This window comes from Patagioenas fasciata, chromosome 18 (assembly GCF_037038585.1).
Source record: "Patagioenas fasciata isolate bPatFas1 chromosome 18, bPatFas1.hap1, whole genome shotgun sequence".
Taxonomy (NCBI): Eukaryota; Metazoa; Chordata; class Aves; order Columbiformes; family Columbidae; genus Patagioenas; species Patagioenas fasciata.
The window spans coordinates 3,415,091-3,436,790 of record NC_092537.1 but is presented as its reverse complement, the minus strand read 5'-3'; the positions used below and the strand labels follow the sequence as shown (position 1 = coordinate 3,436,790).

The window sequence follows — 21,700 nt, the reverse complement described above, 5'->3', positions numbered from 1 at the left end:
CTCTAACTCCTTCTCATCGAATGTCTTCAGCAGATGTTGTGGGATTACTTCATTAAATCCCTTCTGTAGAGCCAGAAACTGAGCTTCAATTCCTCGTAAAAATCGCCAGTTGACATAGAGTCTGCAAGCGAGTGCAAAGTGGTTTCGTGAACAACGTATTCAAATACAATAAACCCGCAATTTACCCAGCCTGACGGGAATACACGCACCACCAGCACTGCGCTACCACTTAGCAAAAACAATACAACACTGCCAATTACTTCAAATAAGTAAAAGTTCCTCCCCACCACAGGCAATATAAAAAACTCTGGAAGATATACGGATGTACCTGACATATTCCTTTTTATTCTCCTCTGTCACAGGGATGCTTTTGCCATTGGGTTTCAGCTCATGTTGAATGATTTCCCCGTATGCATTGTGTTCTACACAAAACGTATGGTCTAAGACTCCTGTGATATCGTTCTCACTGATGGAAAAAAAAGAAAGTGACTCAGTGAAACATATTCTGCAAATCTGTAACAACCATAACATACCTGACAGACATCACAACTGAGTTTTTCAATAGCATTTCGCATTACTGCTTGGGAAAAAAGGCAAACATATATTTTTTCCCTATGTTATATTTTAAAACCATCATCAAAGTTTCAGTGTTTTATTTTAATAACATGTTGCTCTTATTAATGGGCAAAATCAATAAATTAAAATTTATGAACTGAGCACTTTACAGCTCAGGAATCATTTGTCTCCCTCGAAATCTGAATACGTTGAGCATGTTAAGCCTTTAAAGAAGCTGAATTGTGCACGAAATATGTTTCTTAGATCTACCTGAGCAGGAGATCAAAATATACTCCATTTCTTTCCAGCTGGATTTAGGAACATTATTGGGTGCCAAGCGAGACAGCGTTCTAGCACCGTGAGACAGAGCACCCGGTACTTACAGGATCCACACTAAGCTGTTGTGAAGATCGGGGTCGACCAACTCCATGTCATCCAAAGTAATCGGCTTCCCCAGCAACTGCTTATAGAAAGGCAACGTGAAGCCCCCGTCGATATAGTGTCCGTGGAACACGGCCATCCCCATGATCCGGCCCACAAAATGGAAATATGATAAGTGTTCCTAGAATTGAAAGAAGAGATTCAACCATTCAGCTAAATAAGGGCTCCAGGTTACATCTGCTGAATATGAAGTAATATCTCAGTACAGAGAAAAACAGGCAGAGTGTTTTGGTTTTGTACACAGCACATGGAGCGTATTGCTTCCAGTCCAGAAGTCTTATTACTAAGAATCAAAACACACTTAATTTCTCCCAAAGGAAACATAAATTGACATCTTACAGAAAATTAAGAACACATTTGAGAAGTTTCTTTGATCACTGCTAAAACCAAATTATCGTATTATTGCACAAATTCAGTCTCTAGCAATACTAATGTGAGAATTAGGTTCTTCAGCCGAAAACACTCTCCAGATGTGTTTAATTTCTAATCATAAAGCAATCGTGCACAGAACCCAGGTTACCGGTCATACCGGGTTGACTGCAGAGTCCGGGTTGATTTGCAGGGTGTAGATATCATCTCGGGAATATTGGAAGAGACCGTAATATGGATTCAACATCTCATGTGACAACAAGTAGAGCCACTCCCTGAAGAACACAAAATAATTCATTGTGTACTTTAGAAAAACGCATTCCTGCATCGGTAATGTCAAAATAGCATGACTTTTCAAATCTTACTTTTAAACAACGTGAAGAAAGTTATCTCTGAACATGCTTAGATAAGGCTGAAATCGACATTATTTTTTGGATGCAGTTATTCTTTTAAGAGACTACCTGAAAATATATGTTCTTCTGACATGCAATCTGTTACAGAGATAAATATAAATAAGAATAATGTAATAAGAAACAGAGGTGATAAGAGGTTGGTTCAGGACTTGAAGCGCAGGTGTAGCCAGCGGGGTTGGGGTGCAGGGGAAGACACAGACGCCACTTACCGGGCGACACCTCCGTAATCGAGACCTTCCTCCCCACGGAATTTGATCATTAGTCGTTTCCACAGGTCTTTTGGCCTCATCTTCATGACTTGCCGGTAGGACTCCTGTAAACACAGAACACTTTATCTTATTAACTGCTATTTACAGACAATAAGCTACTACTGGTTATTAGAAACAGAGTTTGGAACTCCTGAGTCCGAAGGGGATGTCATTACAGGGAATACTAATTTCCTGGATACCAACCAGTTTCTCAAATCACAGGCTTGTTACTCAGTTTCCTACAAATGTGGTAACACTTGTCAAATAAAACATACAGGGGAGAAGAACCCCCTTCTGTTAATTTGGAGAGGTATTCAGTGATCAGAACATTATGTCATTCTCATGGAACTTATTAAAAAATAATCCATGAGTAAACTCCTTTTGCATTGCATGAATGCTTGCAAATCTTGCAGCCCAAAAAGCCAACACTGGTGCTTTTACCCTGGGTTTAACACCTGTGCAAACCTCCAGGAAGCATCTTAACAACAGGAGCGTCAATGCCATCCATCCCCATAGATCTATACAATTGTGCCTCTATCAATAAAACTTCACAGAGGAAACACAAAAAGAAAGAGGGAAAACAAATGATAATTTTTTTAAAAGGAATTAAAAAAATCAAAATAAAGTCTAGTTTTTATTTCCGTCCAGTATCAGCGCCCCAGTCGTTTGCTTTGCAGAACAGAAGGGGCAGGTGTGTCTGGGACCAAACATACTCGGTTTTCAGGACAAGAACATTGTCATTTTCCCTGCTGTACAGCAGCCTTTAGTCCCTTTCCTAGCTGATCATGAACCGATCTGACTGTCTCTGACGGGAAGACCAACACCAATCTTTCTTGGCTGGAAAAACGGTGACAACTCACAGCTGTGGGTGGGGTAAAAATGCAACAGGGATGGGTGGGATGGGTGATACCGTTCTCAAAAGACAGACTGTTCTCCAGAAAAAGCCAATTAGTTATAACTGTGTTCAATCAATTCAGCAGAGTTCTGCTGAATAACGTCACAAAATAATAAGCAGATAAACCCACTGTGGGCATCTCTGGTCATTCAGAAGGCCAGGCAACTCAAAATCAGTCTGATTCTGAAACAAACACACACAATAAATACCCCACACAAACACAAACCACCACCATAACAACAAACACCAACTCAAAATCCACCAAGAACACAACCAGAATTGAGACAGATGCTCAGTAATCCAAACTCTGACAATGAACGCTATTCAATAGTAATTTTACTCAAGTCACAATAGATCAAAAATCATTAATAACTGTTTGGCTTTCACTTTGCAGCATTCCCTCCATACCAGGCATTCAAGGAAGAAGCCACACAGCATCTTCCAACACATGAAGAGCTTGGGCTGCTTCCTCAGTCCCTGCCGGTCCGTACATCTCTGGCCGCAGGGCTTTCCTCACTTTTCTTCTCCACAGTGTAGATACATCTACTTTAAGCTCACAACCACTCTTAACATCCCTTTCCTCTTCCCATTCACCACTGATGAAACTCCAGCTTTATTGCTGGGCTTCAAGATCTCATCTAACCGAATGAAAATGACCCCCCATTCCCTGAAGGGTAAGAAACAGGTCAACATTTGTGAATTACCTCAAAAATCTCTTCCCTGGAGACCTCGATGCGACAATGGCCGGCTTGAGGCTGCTGCTGGGACAGCTCCTGCCTCAGGATCTTGAGCTTCTGCACCAGGTCTCGCTTGTAGCGCGGCACCGTCAGGCACTCGGCCTCGTCCGGGAGCTGGCACAGGGACACGACCTGCGGCTGCTGCTGGTGCTGCTGGTCCTTCAGCTGGTTCTGCCGGCTGCAAACACACACACCACATTTTCTTCAGATGTTGCTTAAAGGTTAAGTCTTTGTAACTAAACTCATTTCAGTTTACTGCGATTACGCTAAAAATGTCCAGCCCCATTAAAATAAACGCAGAGAGATTTTATCCCGACTAAAGACACACGCTTCTGTCTTTCTTGGCAACTTTGCTTTAAGGGTTTGTTATTTCTATTAGAGCTACTCTAAAGTACGCTAAAGGTTACAGCACTATATAATAAGGTATTATCCACACAATTTTACTACTAAGCTGCTGACGCTGAATTTCTCAGATACCGTTTCCATATTTCCTTGTGTGTTTTGCCTTCCTCCATTTTAAAATTCGGGGATGTGCCAAACACGACGCCTCTAATCCACGGTCACCGGAGTCTGGTTTAAATGGCTTGTCTGTTTGTCCTGGCGGGCAGGCCCGTGTCCCCTGTACCTGGCCCAGTCGGGACCACAGGAATGTGGGAGTTCACGTGGAACTCACTGGCGCAGATAAACAAGGATTTCTACTACAATTCCGAGAGATTTTGTAAAGCTCACTTCTTACGAGGAAAAGTAAATTAACCGTGTTGTGGAGATGTCCTCATCTGTCGTTTCTTGTAGGCAGTAAGTGGATACTTTTTAGTGTGGCATTTCTAAATGACACGGGATAAAAGCTAAGCCTAAACCACGAGAAGAGCATCTCTGTGTGAAACACATGAGAACACCCTAAATTTACTAGATAAGTAAGAAAGGTTACAAATTCAGAATGTTTCCCAATGGGACGTTAATAAATTGGGTTTTTTTCATCATTAAAGAACAAAAAATATCAGATAGAACTGAGCGCAGTTTTAATATATTTTCAAATATGAATCTCGCTTAAAATCATTGTTCTGTCTTCTGAACTTTCTAATTCCGTAAGGACAAGCATGTGAAAATATTCCTTGTACACGCTGAGCAGAGAAGGTCATGATTATCCACTGAAGTGAGCGTATGTTCATACTACCTTTGATAGTACAAAAGACGGTTCCCTAAACACAAAGGTGCTCAACGTCAGTCTTAAAGAAAACAATCTCTAAAATTAGCATGAATTTAAGATTATGCATCAAATTAAACTCACCTAAATTATGGCAGTACTAGGAGGAGGGAAAAAACCCATCCTCCACATTAGACAAAAAATAATCAGTGCAATATCAGCTAAACAATCTGCGGTGCTTAAGGTAATTAAATCTAATTGTTTAGTATGTTTTCACAGCTGAATGCCTATGCTTGATTCTGTACAGGGCTTTAAGGATATAGTCGAGTACTTTTCAGGTGCCGTAACTATCAAAACCCATCCTAAACTCCTGGCCAACATTTCGAAACAGAACTGGGTAACAAGTTTGATTATTTTCATAACTTATAATGTCATCACTGGAAGAACAAACTGCTCTACTCAGCTCAATAGAAAAGTCAAGTATCACTGAGAGTAAACTAAAACTCTAGCACACCCCTCCCACCCAAATACTAAACCTATTTCTCAGATAATTTGCAAAATGAAGGCCTGGGGCAAACTACTTTAGGAAAAAAAAAAAGCAGCTTTCACATATCCTGTTTGGTGCAATAAAAGAATAAACACCAGGAAAGATTTATCAGGCAGCAGACTCCACTGATGACACTGTTGCTTGAATTTCTGAAATCCTTCCCTAATCAAAGACAGATGTACAAATGAAAAACTTCAGCATGCTGTAGTAGTACTTTAAAGTTTAAAGAAATGCAAAATGGTTCTGTGGTTCTGGAACTTGCAAGTCAAATTGCATTTTCCAGATGAAAAGCTACCTATGAATTTGTCCTCCGCAGTGCGTGTGCAACTGGACACTATGACCCTACTGCTATTTAAAACCAAACCTACCTGTGAAGGACAGTTTTTCCAATATAGTCCAGTTAACTGCATTTCCTACAGTTTAACAACTGCACTGTTGTAGCTAAGAGGGTCTGAAGTTTTATTTCGGGTTAAATATCAAAGTCTGAATTAATTTAATGAACTTTTCTGTTTCAAACACAAACACGCTTCTCCACTGGAAAGTATTTTTCAATATTATGTTCATTTGAAGCCACCAGTCTAAATGCAACTAAAATTACTGGTGATTTCTTTAAATCAAAAAAGAACCCAAAGCGTCTGGATGAAGTTCTGTAATATACATGTATACAACAAATGATTTCTTTAAACAAAATGCATTTTTGTCACTATTTAGACTCTGTCTAGGGTGTCAAGTTCAAATGTGTATTGGGCAGAGCTTTTAAGTATTCCACAAGAGGTATGTTAGCTCCTGGACATTACTTTCCATTCCTCCGTTTTGTCTTTGCAGTGCTTGTTCCCATTATTCTTTCCTCCAGCTTTTCTTCCCAATGATTCACTTCCTGAGAAGGTCCTTCCTCCCACTCCCCCTTGCCCAGGGCTGCTCAGCTTTATCTGCCCAACTCCTCATTGTTTCTTCCACTTCACACCTACTCAACACTTTACAGGTGTTTCCCAAGAGTATTAAAAGGTGTTAGTAGCAAAAACAATAAGAGCCAAATTCCTAAATAGCTTGGACAAACCGATAGCCATGTCTGCACCAAAAAAATGCTTGTTTGCTTTTTAGTTTCCATTTTTAGTAGAAAATCCCCCAGTGTGGAATGAGTGCCTAGGGAATAACAACAAGAGCCAGAATTCTTTCGAGTTTCCCTTCTGTTTTAAAAAGTACAGTATGAAAATGTGGTACCAAAACGCTAAGGCAGAAAAAACCCCCCACACTTCTTCTTTTATTTTACTCTTTTTGTAAAAAATATGAGTTAAATTATTTGGGTCTTATTTTGAGAACATCTCAACTGGCCTTACTCTAAAACTGAAGGGAGGAGCTGAATTATTTCTCCTTCACTCCAGGAGGATGTCTGGGCACTTGTTGAACTCAGTAGCTCATACCACTGGCTACTGAACGTGAGCTGGTACTTCGAGTAGCCCACAAGATGTATAAAGAAAAGGAAAGAAAGTGTCTCTCTTGTTGTTAGGAATAAATTATATGGGCCAATCTTTTCCACCAGACAGCACTTGCTTCCCTGCCCGCTGCCCCCAACTCCCGGCATCACAACCACATTCCTGCCTAAATGCCTCTGGAGATTTTCTTTTCCAAGAACAATCAAACCTGTCGTCTTTGCTGTGTAACCAAGTCAGTTGGTAGCGTGTTAAAGAGCGCTGCTACCATACTTTAAATGCTACTGAACTGCAAAATACAGCTTGGTATAAAACCGAGCACCCCTCAGGCGTCACTTTCTTTGCTCTGTTACGCTCAGTGTGTGCCCGAGACTTCAGACTCACTTTAAGACTAAATGCAAGTTAGCAGATAGCCGAGGATCTGTGAACTGCGTTGTCCTGTTGTTATGGTCAACAAAATAAACTCTGCCTGTTGCTGTATTTCGGATCTCCCATCCAGGAGGCAGTGGACCAAGCTCTTCACAATTGATGTTGCTAAGATCCCTGTGAAAACAAATATAAAATGAAAAATACCTCAGCATTTGGCCTCTGAGCCAAACAAGCGTAAATGTAACAGAACAATTCCATGAAGTCTGAGAAAATGTATTGTTTCAGAAACCTGAGCTGTTCGGCTGGAATCTCCACTCCCGAGGTGCAAGCCCACCAAAGAGAAAACACATCCCAGTACACATCCCATGGGGACGAAGAGTTCTTATCAAATAACCTTCATTCTTACAAACTAACTTCAGATGTTAAATTATTAAAGGTTTAAAACAAAAATAAAGGCTCTTGCCATATTTGCCAAAATGGAATCGCAGTTCTACACCAATTCTGACACAAAACATTTTAAAAACAACATTAGTCATGTAAGGAACTCTGAATCACACTTTAAAAACTCCTACAAAACAAAATCGTATTTCTGAAGTGTTATACTTTCCATGAAGAATTATGCATGGGATATGTGGGTATGGCACAGGCGGTTTTGCCCCAAAACCCCAAGCAAACAGCTCTCTAAGAAAATATCTCCAACAGAAGATGGACAATGGGTCAGCTCTGCACTGAGCGGTGCAGACATCGCTCCACGGGGTCAGGAAAACTCTGCTGAAGTAGGGAGACATGGATTCATTCCGCAGGTTCACTGAAAACAAATTTCTAGCCTTCAAAAATATACACTTAGTGATTATTTCGTGCATATAATACATATGTCAGATAGCACATGCTGCCAAGTGCGGCTGTTTTTAAAGGGGAAAGTCTTCAGACTCCCCAGCACCACAGAGCGAGGATGGAGCCGAGGGGCAGAACGGCCGAGAAGACGCGTCTGCACGGACCCGAAAGGCCAAGAAGCCACTAATGGAAACATGCGGCTCTGGGATCGAACTGCAGCTGATACTACCCAGTTCCTTATAAACCACAAACTCCATCCTCATGCAAACAGCCAAATTCAGTTCACTGCAGCATTTGTGCGGTTTCTGCCGCCACACCTTAGAGTGGCTTAGATGTCACACAAAACCATCACACCACGAGCTTAAGGATTAGATATTCATATAGTTTTTTTAGAAGAGTCTAGTTACTAGTTTTGTGTCGCAGGCTTCCCCATGCACACCTGCCAGCTGTACGGTACCCTCAAGTCTACAGATAACGCACCGAAGTATATTCTTGTGGCACAAAAGTAGCGATAAAAACAAAAGAATCGTTCAAAAATGTGGTGAAGTTCACATTTACCTTTCCTATTTGTCACGAAGCTTGTTCTTCCTAAATATACATGGCCAATTTCCCGGGTCTTGTCCCAAAGCAACTCCATTTTCACTAATGTATCTCGATAAATCTAGATTTTCTGAAGTGCTCAGGTCCTACTTTTTGTTTCATTATTTCGCAGAGTATTAAAACCTGCACTTGGCTATAATTCACATGCAAGATCCAGACACAGTGAACTATACCTGTTTTCAAACCGCCACCGTAATTCATTGTTTGATTCTCCATCTTTGTATTAAAATAACGATTTGAAGAACTACGAGACTAATTTATTTTGATGAATGACTTGTTAAGATGATATATTGGGGCCAAGAGACAGAAATATGATATCACACAGAGAAAACACTGAGTACCGCTTAAACTAATTTGGATTTGACACCTTGAAGACACTTTCATGGTTTCTTACCTAGGTACTCTTGGATCGTGCCACGTGCTAACGCCAGTCTGAGTATGCAGAAAATAGACCTGACCTTGCTGAGTCGTCCTTTGCTCTGTGAAATCAAGATAAATTAATAAGTAAGAGAAGAAAAAGCACAACACAAGAAACTCACAAAGACCCATTTCCCCAAAACTAAGGAATCAAAAGAATCTCACATTTGAGGAGAAGACACAACCCCTTTTCCCAGCGAAACCTACAATTCAAACATTTTAACTCACGTACCATATCCTTCGGGTAAATCGGGAGGAGTGTGCAAGTGCGTCCTGCTCATGTAATTCCTGTGCCGCTGTGACCGGACTCTCCTCTCCGCCAGCCGGGGATCCGACGTCTGCCCGCAGGTCGCGCCGTTTGTTCCTGTGATCGGAGTGTTCTCGTCCACGAAACAGCTCAGGGGTCGGCCCGGGCTGGAGTATTCGGATGCTGGCCTGGGGGACAAACGTGAAAATCACGTCGCTGAGTGGCCACGGGGCTACACAACGTGCTCTGTGGAGCTTTGTCTGAGGGCTCTCGGGACGGCAGAATGGAGCAGCTGACGTGTGGAGCGGGATACCCCGATAACGGGCAGAAAGATTCTGGTCTGCGCCCACTGGGTCGTCCCAGAGTAATTAGTAAACATCCTCACCTATCTTAGGGTCTGACCTGACACTTAGTATATGTTGTTGCAGGATCAAGATCATTATCAAGTGCTCGCAAGAGCAGTTCCCACCTTAAATACAGTGCTGAGCGTAAAATTTTAGATATAGATAGATATATATATACACACACACATATATACAGGTTAGGGTTAGTATCAAGGGTTTTTTATATATACACGCACACACATATATAGGTTAGGGTTAGTATCAAGGGTTATATACACACACACACACACACACACACACATACATATAGGTTAGGGTTAGTATCAAGGGTTATATATATATACACACGTACATATAGGTTAGGGTTAGTATCAAGGGTTATATATACACACACACACATACATATATATAGGTTAGGGTTAGTATCAAGGGTTATATATCTATATACACACACACATACATACATATATATAGGTTAGGGTTAGTATCAAGGGTTATATATCTATATACACACACACATACATACATATATATAGGTTAGGGTTAGTATCAAGGGTTATATATATATATATATGTGTGTATATATATATATAAATGTTATGCTCAGCACTGTATTTAAGGTGGGAGCCGCTCTTGCGAGCACTTGATATGATCTTGATCCTCCAAAATATATATATATATTTTTTGTTTGTTTTAAATAAGCAGCATACAACCCAAACGTTCTCACCTTGCCTCCATACGGTTGAGGAAGTGATCTGGCCTTGTTATTCCTTTTAGTTCTTAAAAGAAGGTTGTTGGGTGAGGATGGTGAAAAAGAACTAACTAAGATATATAATAAAAAACAGTTGCTCTCGAGAGCTCGACTGCAAGAGGAAACACTGAATTACGGGGTTTTGTATCTCAGTGCTGCTTTCAAAAGGATTTAGTGCCTGTATCTACAGAGCTATACCATAGCAGCTCTACAAGAACACAAAGATGCTAGTAGTAGGAGAGGAAAAAATTTAGAGTGATTCTTCCGAGTTAAATGTTAAGCAGAGTGAGAATCAGGATATTAGAGAAGAAAAGCATTCGGTGTTTGCAGAGTGACTCAGAACACCAAACGCCCCGACAGAGCCACTCAGAACGGCTTGTGCCCAGCGCTCCTGGTCAGCAAGAAATCCGACAGCACAACGGCCTCTTAAATAACGTCGTACCGTGTCGGTCGCTCCCACTGGGTCGTTCGCGTAATGTGATTTAAATACTGGATCCTTCCAGAAGCAGTCCTGCGCTCCTCCCACCTGCAGGTCAGACAGCGAGAGATAAGGCAATGAGTGGTATTTCCAGGAAACCAGGGCACTAAATGTTTCCAACATAAATGCCAACTCAGGAAGACTTACACTGTTATGAATCACGTTGGCTGAACGAGGTAACAGGAAACAACTGAAAGTTCAACTCAGAACTGATTTTACGTATTCTTCCCTTGGAACCAGGCATAGCATTAACAATATCCCACCTTTGCGTTCAATAACTATTTGAATTCTAATTAAATCCAAACAGCCATATAAAATAACTTCTTGAAAACACCATGTTTATTAATAATAATAATGCATTTAACTTTTTTGGACCACTGCTGCTGGTAAGAGCTTTCATAGCATCCTCATGCACTACTTGCTTTCATTAAAAAGCCACCTTCAAATAACATAACTTTTTAATTATTACTTTTGCACTCCAAAATACATGAGGCAATCCAGACAGCTCTGCAGTTACACAATTAAGCAAGTGATATTTAGACAGGGAACATTTTGAAGTGAAAACTTAAAAGCATTTTCAAGACTGTTTTTGACTTCTCCAGACTCCAAATTAACAAAAGAATGCTCTTTAGGATTTAGATGATAATTTAGGTTTTCAAATTAATAATCTGAAAAATCAGTTTCTCCTGTCTTTACCTGCCAAGAATCACATTCAGAAGGTCTGTGTTTGCTCTGAGAAAGCTGATGACAGCACCAGAACCTAAACCAGAGCATTTTTCTGTATTCGCAAAACTGGTTTAGGTGTTAATGATGTCATTAACTCTCACAGGGACAACTCGAAATGCTAAACCCAGCCTTTGGCAGGTAAATACAGCAAATGCTCAGGCTCCATTACCTCTTCCAATCGCGTTTTCCTCGCTATGGTTTACACGGAAGAAAAAGCGATGTGTTTTTGTACCCGTGTTTACCCCACGCAGCACTGCAGCAAACAGCCCGGCCCTGTGCTCGCTGCCTTGCTGCAAATCTGCTCTGTGGGTGAAGTCAGTTTGCTGGCTGTGATTTGATATTACATTTGTTTATCAGTTCTAAAATGCGAAAGACATGTTTTCTTAGACAAGTGAATTTTTTAATGCATTCACCCACATACTCCTGTTTTCCAAGAAGAGACAGGACACAGCTCAAACCATTCACTACTCCGATCAGCCTGGCTGGCTTATCTCCTGCTTCTAAATTCAAAATTGGACAATTCGAGTATGACAATAAAGATAAATTAACCTATCTGTACACCGACTTCTCATCACCACAAAAGTGTGTCGTATAAACGCTATTTATTTACATCAGAGCGATGTCAGCTTACCCGTCCGGTAAATCATTATCAAATAACCGACTGCAATCCACAACTTGTCCTCCCGTGCCTATTCGGTCTCTGGACTGAAGACTTACTATTAAAATAACAAAAGAATTATTAAAGATGTGACATCTGAATGCAAATAGGTTATATTTGAAAGAGAAATGGTACAACTTTGAGGACTAAGCTGAATGCTCTGGGTATTTTTTCCTTTCCACAAATCAAAGAAAGTTCTACAGAAACAGCGTATGTTCTCACACACAGAGTCCTCTATGTGTTTCTTCAAGCTTGAAGAATACAAACGCAAGTTAAGGCAGAAAAAGAAGCAAAGTGTGAAGCTGTCATTACTTGGTAGGACAGATGGACACGGGAGCTGCAGCAGGTGGGAGCCGGTGCTGGGCTCGCGCTGCGAATGGGAAAACCACTCAGAGAAAGGCCTAAAATAAGAAATTCCCCTGTGTTTTTGACTCCTCCTTGTGTATTTTGTGTGTGCGTGGGATTCAACACGCACATACACAACAAACCAGGCAAAACCAAACTGCTAGAAGCACTACACGCTTGGTTTATTGGCTACTTTCAAACACCAGGGGTAAGAAGTTCAATGCAACTCTCCCACCAAGCAGCGCTCAGCATCCTCAACAGCCCTTGCAGCCCTCAGCACAACTGTATAACTTCTTTTTTTAATTTGATTTTTACACGTTTCATTGTAATGGATATTTATGCCTGAAGCTTTTGTACTACAGTTATGAAAACAAAGGTTTTTTGGGGGGCAGTTTTTGTTCCCAGTATCATAATTTGCAAGTGTCCAATCTGATAATTTATGACACTTGTGTTCCTGTGGGGTTGGGGTTTTTCTTTTTTAATGTTTTGGTTTGCCTTTAACAATTAAAATGATTACTTAAAACGCTAGATACGTGCTGTGGCACACACTTCTTGAGGTGGCACAACTGTACCTCTGGACTATTTCCTTCAAGTCCTACGAAGTGAAACAAACTCACAGCCCTTCATGTGGACACAATCAAACCTTTGTCAACATCACAAAGTTACAAAAAGATGTAGTAGTCCTGGCAATTTTTGCCAGAGAGTACAAGGTTCCAACAACAACAATAACAACGTGTTTGGAAGCTCAGGATTTCGGGCCTGCAAAAGATCAACCCAGGGAGCCCTGGGTTTGATTTCGTGTTTGATTTATCCTAATCAATATTAACTCCTAGTTTTCCACAAACACTAATGATACAAAGCAACTTCTTACAGTAAAAGACACCTTAGGTCATCTACGATTTTGTTTTGGTTGAAATTAAGCTTATTTATTCCGCAACAAGCCCACACAGTACAAGTTCACATTGTTGCGCGTCGGCAAGGTTTGGCAAGCAATACACACAGACAAAAATGAAACTAAACAAATTACCTCCTCTTTGCCTATGTGAGGACCAAAATTTGTGCAGGGCTTCATTTTGTAATGAGCAAGCACTCATTTCTTCTGCACCGCCACATCAGAAAGAAAATGGTGGCACAGAAGAGAGCTGCAAGATTAAGACACAGTTCAGGTGCCCTTTGCATCCACTGCTCATGAGCATCCCCTGTTCTGCCCCCCTTCAAGATAACCCCAGGTATGTCAGGTAAAGATCCCCTTGCTCCCCATCCCAAATCATCAAGGCACACCCACTGTGCACTTGATTTCCAAGGTTATCACCTGCTGAAGGGATCAATTACATTTTAACATTGTTTTCCAGCCTTGCATAGCCTCTTAATTTAAGCCAGTTTATCATTAGAAGGACTGAGAGTGTATTTATAACTTATTCTATCTTACTTATTTTTAATCAAGGTTTCTCCACCAGGTAACTACTGCAGCGGAATTAACAAGTTTTATTCAGGCTTATTCAGCCATTCAACAAAACTGCAGCAGTGAAGAAAGATTATAACATAAGGAGATTAATAACAACAATTTGAATTTAAAAAGAGACAGGAGTCTCTGGAATCTTACCAAGGATACGTTACGTTAAAACACAGGCCTGACTGAGGAAACCTGACCTTTCTGATGATAAGAGCCCAAAGCAGAACACGCAGGTTTGTTCTCGGGCTCTGCTCTAACATGCCGAGCTGTGTGTTTTCAAGGTTTGGTGGACGATCCGGCAGCTCCTGCTCCTTCGGGGCAGCCCCAGCAGCACGCCAAGGGAGTTCTGGCTACGCCGCTTCTCATCATCATGTCAGGTCGAGCCAACTGGTCAGCCTGGTTTATGCCCACAACTAGTTATTCCTGACAACTAGCTATCTCTGAAGGGTATTTACAATGCTCACATCGCATGGTGTTTGCCCCAAGGCTTCCCATCTGGTGGCCCAATAGCCTTGAGACCTTTCTGCTTTGGGGGGGTGTGTTTTTATTTTATTTTATTTTATTTTTTCCTTGTTTTCCTAGAATTCTCAGGTCATGCTGACAGGGCACACTGTGCAGGGCAGCAGGAGAGCACAGCATGGATGATCAGAGGACCAGCCTACTGGAGCAATACCAAAAAGCAACCCAAACCGACAACATAAGCACCCTAGAAAGACAACTGGTTTACCCTACACCCTTCTGCCCAAGCTCACACGGAAAATGTGATGTTCAAGAATGATCCAAAGTGTCGGCAACGCACTTAACTCCACATTTCTACCGTCATTTGACTCTCCCGTGCTCTTAACACTGAGCAAACACTTGCAGATCAGACGCCAGACAGATGGTTAAAGCAACATAAAGAGGTAAAGTCCCAGGTATTATTCAACAGAGCACTCTGAGGAAAGCAAACAAATGCACTGAAGCCCTTATTTGCTGACTGATATTTCAACAGTTTTACCTGGCTGACAAAACAAGAATGCTGCTTGCATATTATTTGAACAAGGAATTGAACACAAAACCCAGCATGCAAATTCACTTTTTCCCTCATGTCCAAATATTCTCATTAACATCTTGCCCTAAAAATAAAGACCTCCTCATCCTCACCAAATTTTTTTTATGTCAGTGACCTACTAGAAATGTTGCCATCTGAAACAACTTACAGTGCACCAAAAAGAGTGTTTTGCAGTTGTTTGTGGACACTTGTTTTTCAGTTTGCCAGCTTCTTTCTAATTCTTAAGTTATTTAAGGTTTATGAGTCAGGAGAATGACAAAGCACAGCTACTGAGACTGGTGACAGACTTGTTAATAACCTCTGAAAACACAAAAGTCATCCCAACTCGCTCCTGTTACAGCAAGATGTTCTACTCTTCCGCAGAACCTACAAGAAGTAGATTTGCTGGAGCTCTCAACGGCCAAGAAATTTGCAGTCAGTTTTCACAGGGACTTCAGGCTCCAACTCTCACCATTCTTTACAGTGCAATTAAAAACTTTCTAAATAACTTTTGTGTTACTTACAGTGTTTTCTGTTCAAACGCTTATAATAAAATTTGGGAGTTTTTGTTTTTGCCTTTTTTTTAATAATTTATTTCTATTGTCTACATACACACTTGTAGCTTGAGGTCCAGATGGCTCTGGCACTAGACACTGAATTTGGGAAAAAACAATTCAATGCAGAAAAAACTAACATCTAGGAAGGGTTCTCCTATAGTTACTATTTAGCTCTAAGAGAACTAAAAGATATAAAACCCCTTACTTACCTACTATCTGTCCTCTGACAGTATCATTGTCATTTGGCCCAAGCTTGCACAGATCCAATCTCTGATCTACGAAACAAAGGCACAAAGCATAAGTCACACAGTATTTCGTTACCTTTGAAAAGCACATTGAAGTACCATCAAAATGAAATTCAGGCTACTGTAAGCTAGTTAAGACTTCAAGAGATGAGGGAAGGAAGGAAAACTACAAATCCTCAGCCAAGAATCCATTTTTCATTATTTTAAATCAGAAGACAAGACTGGACAACTTTTGCTTTAACATTTTCCTACTTCACCAAGCTCCTTTGATAAATTGGAAATTAAATTATCCTAGATTGGATGTCTACAGTGATTGCAAGTAGTGTTTTGAATTTCCTTTGTGAAGAACAGCCACTGTCAGAACGCACTCCCAGTTCAATCACCCCACCGGTGCAGCACAGACCCACATTCCGCACTAAACAGGGACAACTGCATAAAACCAAGCAAAGCGTAACGCACTGAAGCATTGATCTAGTGACAAATATTTAAAAATGAGAACTTCAGTTATGCCTTTATCGCCGAGGAACCTGCTGTTGAAGGTAAAATCACAATGCTTCCCTACCAGCACGTCACTTTTTTCATTATCCGCAGAGTCAAGTACTACTTTTCCATCAGAGCACTGCCAAATTTTGTTAGAAGAAAACAGCGCCCACGAGGATAATGAGAAACAAGCATCCTACATGTTAATTAACTTCTGAAAAAGTAAATATGAAGTGCTCAAAGTGTTAGAAAGCTCTTAATACCTTATGACAAAATTTACTAATTAATTTTGAAGGCACGTTAACTTTTAAGCTACGAATTTGACTTCAAGATACATTCACCCTTTTGTTTACCCCTTAAGACTTGCAATTTTGAAGGTAATAGATAATTTGAAGGTAATAAGAATCTGTCTTCCTTGGGAACTGCAACACAGTTCAGGACTGACGATCCCCAGCCAGGCTGTGGCACTGAAGTGACCACTCTCTGGAGTCGAAAAACCAACAAGAAGCTATTCCCATTTCAAGCTATTTGTGCTGTCCTTAGCCACAAAACACCATTACAAACGACCAAACCAAGTGGAATAGATGAGCTTATAAAAAACAACAAAACCCCCAATGAACTGTCATTCTTCAAAAATCAGTGCATGAAAGTTTGGTCTGAAAGAGAAGAAACTGAGTCTTTAGCTTACTTACAACCAGTGTCTTTAAGGCGGTTGATTGCGTTGGAAAGAAGTCTCACACAACCCAGAAAACCAGCTCCCTGCTTTTTATGGATTTTCTTGTGATTCCACACGCTGATTGTTATTGAATCCGACTTCCCAATGTATCTGAAAAACGTAGAGAAGCAGCACTGTGAGTGGCACTTACTGAATATTTTGAAGACGCTCCAGAAATCACCTTGGGGGAAAAAAAAGGATTATCAACCATCGCATTAAAAATTTAGCATACCCTATATCGGCAAGAGAGAGTAAGCTAATGAATCTTTAGGAAGCTAATTTACTATTGAGAAAGCTTCCGAAAGGTCCTGTTTGCAATATACGTTACATAGTACGAATGCGAGCGGTTACGAAACATTCCCAGGGTATTTTAGCAGAGATGGGGCACCACGTTCCCCATCTGACCCGCTCCCTCCTCGCAGCGTCACCACGCAAGGCTTTGCAAAGCCCAGATCTGCGTTTCACAAACCTGGGGAAACCTGGACACTACTTGCTTTTTGCTCTTTTATTTTTGCTATTTTTTGTTCGAAGCTCTGCTCTTCAGAAGCAATTACTTCATGAACTGGTCTTTGTTTTCAAAGCTTTCAGAGGACGATTTCAAAACGCCCAAGATAAATCAGTTATTGCCAATACTGAATTATTATAGTTATTTCAAGTTGAGGAAAACGGATTTGGAACTATGGCTTAGATCCCAAGAACTGCTTGTAGCTCTCCCTTCCCAGACCACAAATTCTGGCCTTCTGCAGTTTAGTTCCAAGTGCTTTTTTATTTGTTTTTGAAGGAAAACTGATCAAACAAACTCAACCAATGCCTAAATACATCTCCCCCACTAAGTCTTTATCAGCTTTAAAGCATCTTGATATTTTCATAAGGATACAAATGATACTGTCAAGGTTGGCAAACCAAACAATTGAACTGTCATGGCTCCAATTGCAGCTGGGATCAGGTAAGTTCTCAATTAGCACTTCTCTCATGTTTCCTTTCCCAAAAAGCCGAACTTTGACCGCCTCTTTTTCCCACTTGCAGACTGACCCAAGCAGACAGACAAGCCCACCCGTAGGCACAGACCCACGAGCACGGTTCAAAATGACCTGTGCACATTGAAAAAGCAAAACAAACCGCACACTTCACACGCACCCCCCAAAAAAACCCCAAGTTTTTTTGAATAGGAAACTGAATTGCATAACATAGGTCAGATTTTTGGCCTCACAACCTTGACAATGCCAATTTTGCATAAAGAAACGAGAGATGAAGATGGGTATTCACGTGCACAGTCGCAGTCTACAATGTTTATGTACTTAAAATAAATTCTTATGAGAACAAGTTAGGTGCACTTAAAAATAGAGACTTATCAGGACCTGTCTTGAATTTTCCACTTTTCCTTGTTGCTTTAAAAAAGTCAAAGGTATATGGTTAAACACAATTTCATAACACAACAGTTTGAATAATATGTAGAACAGCTGAATATACAACAGAGGTTCCAAGAATTACTGTAACATTGCGGGGTGAGGTTCTCGTGGGGAGACACAGACACTGACCCATCCACCCCAAACAGGGGAGGACTTTATATTCCTGCTCTGATTTTCGCACCAGAAAACCCGGCCATTCACGCATTTAAAGGAAATAAGCAAGACAAGCTGCATTTTCCAAATTAAAATGTCTTTTTTTCCCAGAGGAAGCAAAGAAATAGTTCAGTAACTGCAAGCTGGCTTCATAGCAAAATGCTTCATCTGTATTTCTGCACAATTTCAGGCACGAAAATACATGGCTGCATTTAGAGAGTGACGGTACGACAAGTTGACATTTCCAATTCATTTGGTGGATAAGTTACATTTGTTTTACATCATCTGGCAATAAAGTTCCAACATAAAAGCCTGAGCTAGGAATTTTATTTGTTATTAAAAAAGAATGTTCCAAAAAGTAAAGCGAAGAAGTTTAAAAACAACAAAAAAGGGCACACACCATTTTGGTGGATGTTTCTTTCTTCCTCCTCATAATTAAAGTTCTTGGACCTTTTAATTTGTCTTAAGCTCTACCCTACCAGCAATATCTACTTCACAGCTTCAGTACTTCAGAGATAACAGGATTAGTATTAATGAAGTGGAAACCTGGAAATTCAATTTCCGTATACATTATGTTAACTCCCATGTTTCCTGAATCTGTAAAATTAGGGCTCTAGATAAGACTTGGATGTTTGGAAATTTTAAGAAAAATGCCTAAATACTTCCACTACTAAACAAAAATCAAGTACATGACACACTAGAAACCTCTAAAAGCCCAACGTGCTTGAGCTGGAATGGCCAGATCTGCTGATATGGGCCAAACACAACGCAGAAACGCTTTCACCCTAAAGGCAAAAGGGACCAGCTTCAAACTGGTCTAAACAGCCACGTCAAGAAGGCAAAGTTGCTGTAAGAGCTGTTTGAGGGCTCTTTGGGAGTCTAAGCTAGGATGGGATTGTCTAAACCAGCACCAAGCAGACCTGTTGCCTTTTTTCCCCCTGAGAAAAATCCGGGATTGTTAGTAATAACTTGGAAAAGCAGAGTTGGAGGGTTGGGGGAGAAGGTGATTCTGGCAGCGCAGTGCAGAACGTGAAGGCACCAAACAGCACCAGAACCTGCAGCGAGGAGGTTTTGGGAAGAGGAGCAGCTGCACAAGTTGGGTGAGGTTACATTTGAGAGGTAAAACAAAGGAGAGCAACCAGTCCATGCTGAGCCCGGGGATGTGATGGGCACAAAGATGGGACCAGGACTAGGTTTTGGATGTGAGGAGGTCTGTAAATGTGTTAAGTTTGGTCATTCAAAGCTCTGAGGACACGTCTGAACAATAGGGAAAACACAAACAAGGCTGCAAATAAGGAAGGGGAATACATCCAGGGCAAGCGTGATATTTTACTGACATTAAACTGCATCCAGACTGCAACTATTTGGCAATTTCTCTCTGGAAAGCCTCCCGGATTCTGCCCCCTGCTACACACACCCATCTGGGCTGAAGAACCTAAGCGACTAACTCAACTGCTCCCTTTCACGCTAAGTCTGAATTAAGAACCACGTAAGGCAAAAGCAAACCCTTTTTTGTTCTTTATAACACTGCAAAAGTCTCTTCAAAAAAAATCTTATACCACAGAATATCTATTATGCTGAATCAGGTTAGCAAGCCACAAAATTCCCTTGGAATTAGCAACTTAATTGAGACATCATTGCATAAATACATCACAACAGATTCATCCTCCTGTGACATTTGCATATGCCATCACATGATATATGAGACTGTTAATTAGCAGCAGTGTCAACCTGTTATATGAATTCCAGGCTGGGGACACTTCAATCTGCCCAGTGCAGCCAAGAGGCAGCCTGACAGCACGTAAGTCTATTACAGTTATTTAAAACCCAACCCAAATCCTCATGCAGGGTGCTGCAGGCATCACCAGAAAACCAAAGGCAGCGCTCAGATTTTCAGGGAAATGAGAAAGTGGTATTTTTATACATGTATTTTTTCCTCAAGCTAAAAAACTCCAGGATATTTTCCCAAACTGTAAATAGGACAGTATTACAAACATCTGATAATTTCTGTGTACTTTAGAGGATGTCACTTCAAACCTTTGGTTATCACGGTTACCACCTACAGGTCATAATGCTGATTCCATTTGGGATCAAGTGTATTCTTCACAGTATCTGTAGAATGGCATTGGCCAGATCCGTCCACCACAACCTTAGCGAATGGATCAGGAAGTCCTAAGAGGAGGAAAAGAAAAGGAGTTTAGCAAATGGATCTGGAGGCTTGAAAGTCCTGTGCCATTCCTTTTTTTTTTTTTTTAAATATATTTTATTTGAAGTTGCCTTTTACTCATAAATGAGAGCCATATTTAATGAATGGAAAGAACATGACAAATTAAGCACAGGAAACGGCTAAATTAGCAATTTATTTCACTGATACAGACCAAAAAGTTGTGTAAGTAAAATACATTGGGGAAAAACAAAAAATCTGAACTCCTTAATCTTCCTAATTCAGGATTGAGTAAACTCTCAGCATACAAATAACTCAGCAAAAGGCAGAGAAAACAGATTTACATTCTTCCTATTTTTAAGATGAACTATTGCCACTATTTCTCTTGTTATTGGTATTACAGTAAATCACCTGTAACGTGTTCTTCTTGCTTTTGCGGTCCACTTTTTTATTTTTTCCTGCTAGTTTTCTATGTCATTTTCTGCCAGTTTAGTACAGCGGAAGCACCGAACACAGCTTGACTTGATCAACAAATATCGGCTCAAAGATGGTGCTGGGCTACGCAGCTGAGGATGGGGAAGGCGGAAGAGAAGAGCGGCCAACAATGAGCTTTACTGCACCTGCTCCTCCAACCAGCCCATCAACTGACACACAATGCTGCATCGTTCCTTCTCCAAGATATTTGCTAATTCAGGTCTGATCTCTGGAAGCTTTCGTGCTCCCAGCCGGCAGGCGGGTGATGTTTGCGGCCTACGCAGCCAATAACAGCCCTTCCGCCTCCTTCATCCACCTCTTAGCACTCCTTTCAAGACCTTATTAAAATTAATTAAAATATAATTTCAGAGTAGGTATTATGGCGGTTATTAATAATTAGGATACATGTCTGTCTGCTGGACAAAAAGTTCTTCTATGAAAAACATTTTAATAAATGTGGCACTAATTGAAA

The 21,700-nt window shown here is 40.8% G+C and overlaps 1 protein-coding gene across 1 annotated transcript in view; it reads right to left on the bottom strand.

Annotated features, from left to right (window-relative positions):
• Nucleotides 1-21,700, bottom strand: part of SMURF2 (SMAD specific E3 ubiquitin protein ligase 2) — a 54,301-nt gene that overhangs the window by 6,903 nt on the left and 25,698 nt on the right. Inside the window, exons 3-16 of the mRNA XM_065852142.2 lie at nt 20,654-20,762; nt 17,006-17,139; nt 15,798-15,863; nt 12,177-12,261; nt 10,784-10,867; nt 9,232-9,434; nt 8,977-9,061; nt 7,164-7,322; nt 3,626-3,836; nt 1,988-2,091; nt 1,526-1,640; nt 939-1,117; nt 329-466; nt 1-121 (exon numbers count right to left, since the gene is read on the bottom strand). Coding sequence (XP_065708214.1) covers nt 1-121; nt 329-466; nt 939-1,117; nt 1,526-1,640; nt 1,988-2,091; nt 3,626-3,836; nt 7,164-7,322; nt 8,977-9,061; nt 9,232-9,434; nt 10,784-10,867; nt 12,177-12,261; nt 15,798-15,863; nt 17,006-17,139; nt 20,654-20,762 — 1,793 coding nt within the window. The remainder of the gene's footprint in view (nt 122-328; nt 467-938; nt 1,118-1,525; nt 1,641-1,987; nt 2,092-3,625; nt 3,837-7,163; nt 7,323-8,976; nt 9,062-9,231; nt 9,435-10,783; nt 10,868-12,176; nt 12,262-15,797; nt 15,864-17,005; nt 17,140-20,653; nt 20,763-21,700) is intronic.